The sequence below is a fragment of the Nematolebias whitei genome, chromosome 3 (assembly GCF_014905685.2).
Source record: "Nematolebias whitei isolate Nwh7 chromosome 3, NemWhi1, whole genome shotgun sequence".
In the NCBI taxonomy this organism is placed as follows: Eukaryota; Metazoa; Chordata; class Actinopteri; order Cyprinodontiformes; family Rivulidae; genus Nematolebias; species Nematolebias whitei.
Genome location: NC_056500.1, coordinates 2,633,500 through 2,636,862, shown reverse-complemented (window position 1 = coordinate 2,636,862; position 3,363 = coordinate 2,633,500). Strand labels below are relative to the sequence as shown.

Sequence of the window (3,363 nt, the reverse complement as noted above, 5' to 3'; positions counted from 1 at the left end):
TGGATGAATGGAGGGATGGTTGGATGAATGGAGGGATGGTTGGATGAATGAATGGTTGGTTGGATGAATGAATGGTTGGATGAATGAATGGATGGTTGGATGAATGGAGGGATGGTTGGATGAATGAATGGATGTTAGTTGGAGGGTTGGATGAACAGTTGGATGCATGTTGGATGGTTCCAGCTTTGTTTCTTCAGCAGCCGAAGCCTTGGCTGTAAATTAGCTTCACGCTAACTTCAGCCTGTGCTCAGAACATCTGCTGCAGTTTAGTGTCTTAACTTCCTGCTTCTGCTCAGATAAACTGAACAAGTTCTGACCCAGACCTGAGCCTTGGTTCGGATCCAGACCTGAGTCTTGGTTCGGACCCAGACCTGAGTCTTGGTTCGGACCCAGACCTGAGTCTTGGTTCAGACCCAGATCTGAGCCTTGGTTCGGACCCAGACCTGAGTCTTGGTTCGGACCCAGCATTAAAGTTCTGCACAGGTTTTAGCAGGGTCTCAAAGACGTCTGAGGTTTGGATCAGGAGAAAAGACAACTTTCATGTCTGACATTTCCATTCACTCATTCAGAGTCGGGTCAGAACCAGGAGGTCCACTGAGCAGCTCACCTGTGTACTCCACCTCCATGTCAGCCAGGGCCTTCAGCGTGTTCTCGAAGGAGACCCCGTCCAGGTCCAGGGCTCCCACGCTGTCGTAGACCTTCTTGGTTCTGCTGATGAGCTCGTCGGACAGCTGCTGGATCCGCTCGGGGCCCAGGTCCCAACGGAGCCGGTTCTCAGCACAGACTGGCACCGGGCTGCCAAACACCACCGCACCTGGGGGGACAGGACAGAGACAGGTGAGACGGGGTCAAAGGTCAGAGGCCTACAACTCAGGATTAGAGACTGAGACTGGATCAGAACTGGATCTGGATGTTACAGAACAGTGACGCCAAAATAAAATAATCAGAAATGTCATAAATAAAACTCCATTTGTTTGTTTGTTTTGGTCCAGTTACATTTTTACAGATTTTCTCTTCTTGTCTGTGGTGTTTTGGCCTTCAGGGCCACCGTACACAACATTGATTTAAAGGTTTATTTGATTTTAAATGAACCTTAAACAATCAAATCAAATGTTTGAGCATTGAAAAGTTGAATGAATGAAAAATAAAAAAGTACACTTTTAAATTTTACATGATGTAAATTTATCTTTAAGTTACAGCATTATCTCAGACCAGGAACTCTGTCTTATTTTAAATAATTTATACGAAATTAAAGTTACTCATGTTTTATTTCCACAGTAAACACTTTGATCATTAATCGATCAGGTTATTGAACTTGTTAGTACAGTATTTTATTTAATTCAGTTTATTTCTAAAGCTCCAAGTCTCAACAGAATCGTCTCAGGGACTGAACAGAAACATTCATAAATAAAATAATAATTGAACAGAAACATTCATCTATAAAATAATAATTTAACAGAAACATTCATCTATAAAATAATAATTTAACAGAAACATTCATGTATAAAATAATAATTTAACAGAAACATTCAAATATAAAATAATAATTTAACAGAAACATTCATGTATAAAACAATAATTTAACAGAAACATTCATCTATAAAATAATAATTTAACATTATTTATCTGAGGAGCAGCTTTCGCCATTGTATGGAAACATACAGTACTGACATTGTGATGACATTATTATTATTATTATTATTATTATCATCACTGAACTCTCATCTTGAACAAGCATGAAGGCGACAGTGGAAAGAAAAACTCCCTCATGAGGAAGAAACCTTTAGCAGAACCAGGATCAGGACAAGAGGACCATCTTGGGGTTCGGTGGGAACAGACACACAATGAGACTAACCTGAATACCCTGATCTATGATCAATAACCTGAATACCCTGATCTATGATCAATAACCTGAATACCCTGATCTATGATCAATAACCTGAATACCCTGATCTATGATCAATAACCTGAATACCCTGATCTATGATCAATAACCTGAACACCCTGATCTATGATCAATAACCTGAATACCCTGATCTATGATCAATAACCTGAATACAGTAAATAAAGGTTGAATGTTAGCTTCACCAGTTAGCATCGTGCTACAAACACCTGCAGATAAAACAAAACCATTTTCTTGTAAACAGTTCGACCTGACCCACTAAATGTTTCCTTTCTATTCCGCCCAGAACCGACAGGTACGGATCCAAACGGACCTCCAGGTGAGTTCGAGCCACCTGTCTCTACTGTTAGCATGCTAAGCTAACCATTAGCAGCAGCGCGCGCCGCAGATTTCCCGCCGCTCACGGCACTCGTTTCACGGAAAAACCGATTCTGTGGCGGGAAACCCGTCCCGGTACCACTCACCTGTCGGCCCCATGGTTCACTGAAGTTCGGTTCGGTTCCGTTTGGCGAGGTGTGCTTCTCTGACAGGAAACTCCGCGCGGACCTGGATTAAAGAGGAGGCCGTCATTTCCGTTGAGTTTCAAAATAAAAGCCGCTACAGCGACGACGTTAAAGTAAAAATAAATAAATAATAATAATCAGTTTTATTAATAAATAATAAAATATATAATAAATAAAACCTTGATAAATGAAATATTTACTAACCGCTTTGAATTAAAGCTAACTCGGAGCGTTTAGGGTATGAATTATTTAAATGGAGTCATAATTTAAAACATCTAATTAACTCCATTTTTCCACCTGACTTCATGTGTCTGTCCGTCCTGGTTTTATTTTTATATTTTTTTTAAAACCTGAAACTTAAAAGCCTTTTTTATTATTTTTTTTAAAGTTTGTTTTGTTTTAGGTCCATCTCTGTCATCTTGGTCCATTTAACATGGACATGTTCTCCATTCTTCATGTCCAAACGTCTCCAGCTCCTTCAGGTCGGACGGGGCTGTTTGGGTCCAGGTCTTTAAATCAAACCAGAGGTTCTCAACTGGACTGAGGTCTGGACTTAGACTGGATCAGGTCGGGACTGGTTCTTTTCAAACCAGGGAAGTGTTTTTCAGCTGTGTGTTCAGTGTCATGGTCCTAATGGAAAGTGGACCTCCAGCCTCAGATCTCTGATGTCAGCAGTTTCCCTGCTGGTGGAAAACACCACAGTATGATGCTGCCACCACCGTGCTTCACTGTACAAAGGGTGCTCTGAGCCTGATGAAAAGTTTGGGCTGAACCAGGCGTGGCATTTTCAAGTTTAGAAATATTTCTCCAGTTTAGAAATAGGAATGCTCTCCCATTCATGTCTAATACAGGCCTCTAACTGTTCAATCGTCTTGGGCCTTCTTTGTCGCACCTTCCTCTTTATGATGCGCCAAATGTTCTCTATAGGTGAAAGATCTGGACTGCAGGCTGGCCATT

The 3,363-nt window shown here is 41.2% G+C and overlaps 1 protein-coding gene across 1 annotated transcript in view; it reads right to left on the bottom strand.

Moving 5' to 3' along the window:
• Positions 1 to 2,474, bottom strand: part of thop1 (thimet oligopeptidase 1) — an 11,075-nt gene extending 8,601 nt beyond the window's left edge. Inside the window, exons 1-2 of the mRNA XM_037697873.1 lie at positions 2,368 to 2,474; positions 608 to 814 (exon numbers count right to left, since the gene is read on the bottom strand). Of these exons, the coding sequence (XP_037553801.1) occupies positions 608 to 814; positions 2,368 to 2,380 (220 nt within the window). The 5' untranslated portion in view covers positions 2,381 to 2,474. The remainder of the gene's footprint in view (positions 1 to 607; positions 815 to 2,367) is intronic.
• Positions 2,475 to 3,363: the final 889 nt, after the last annotated feature.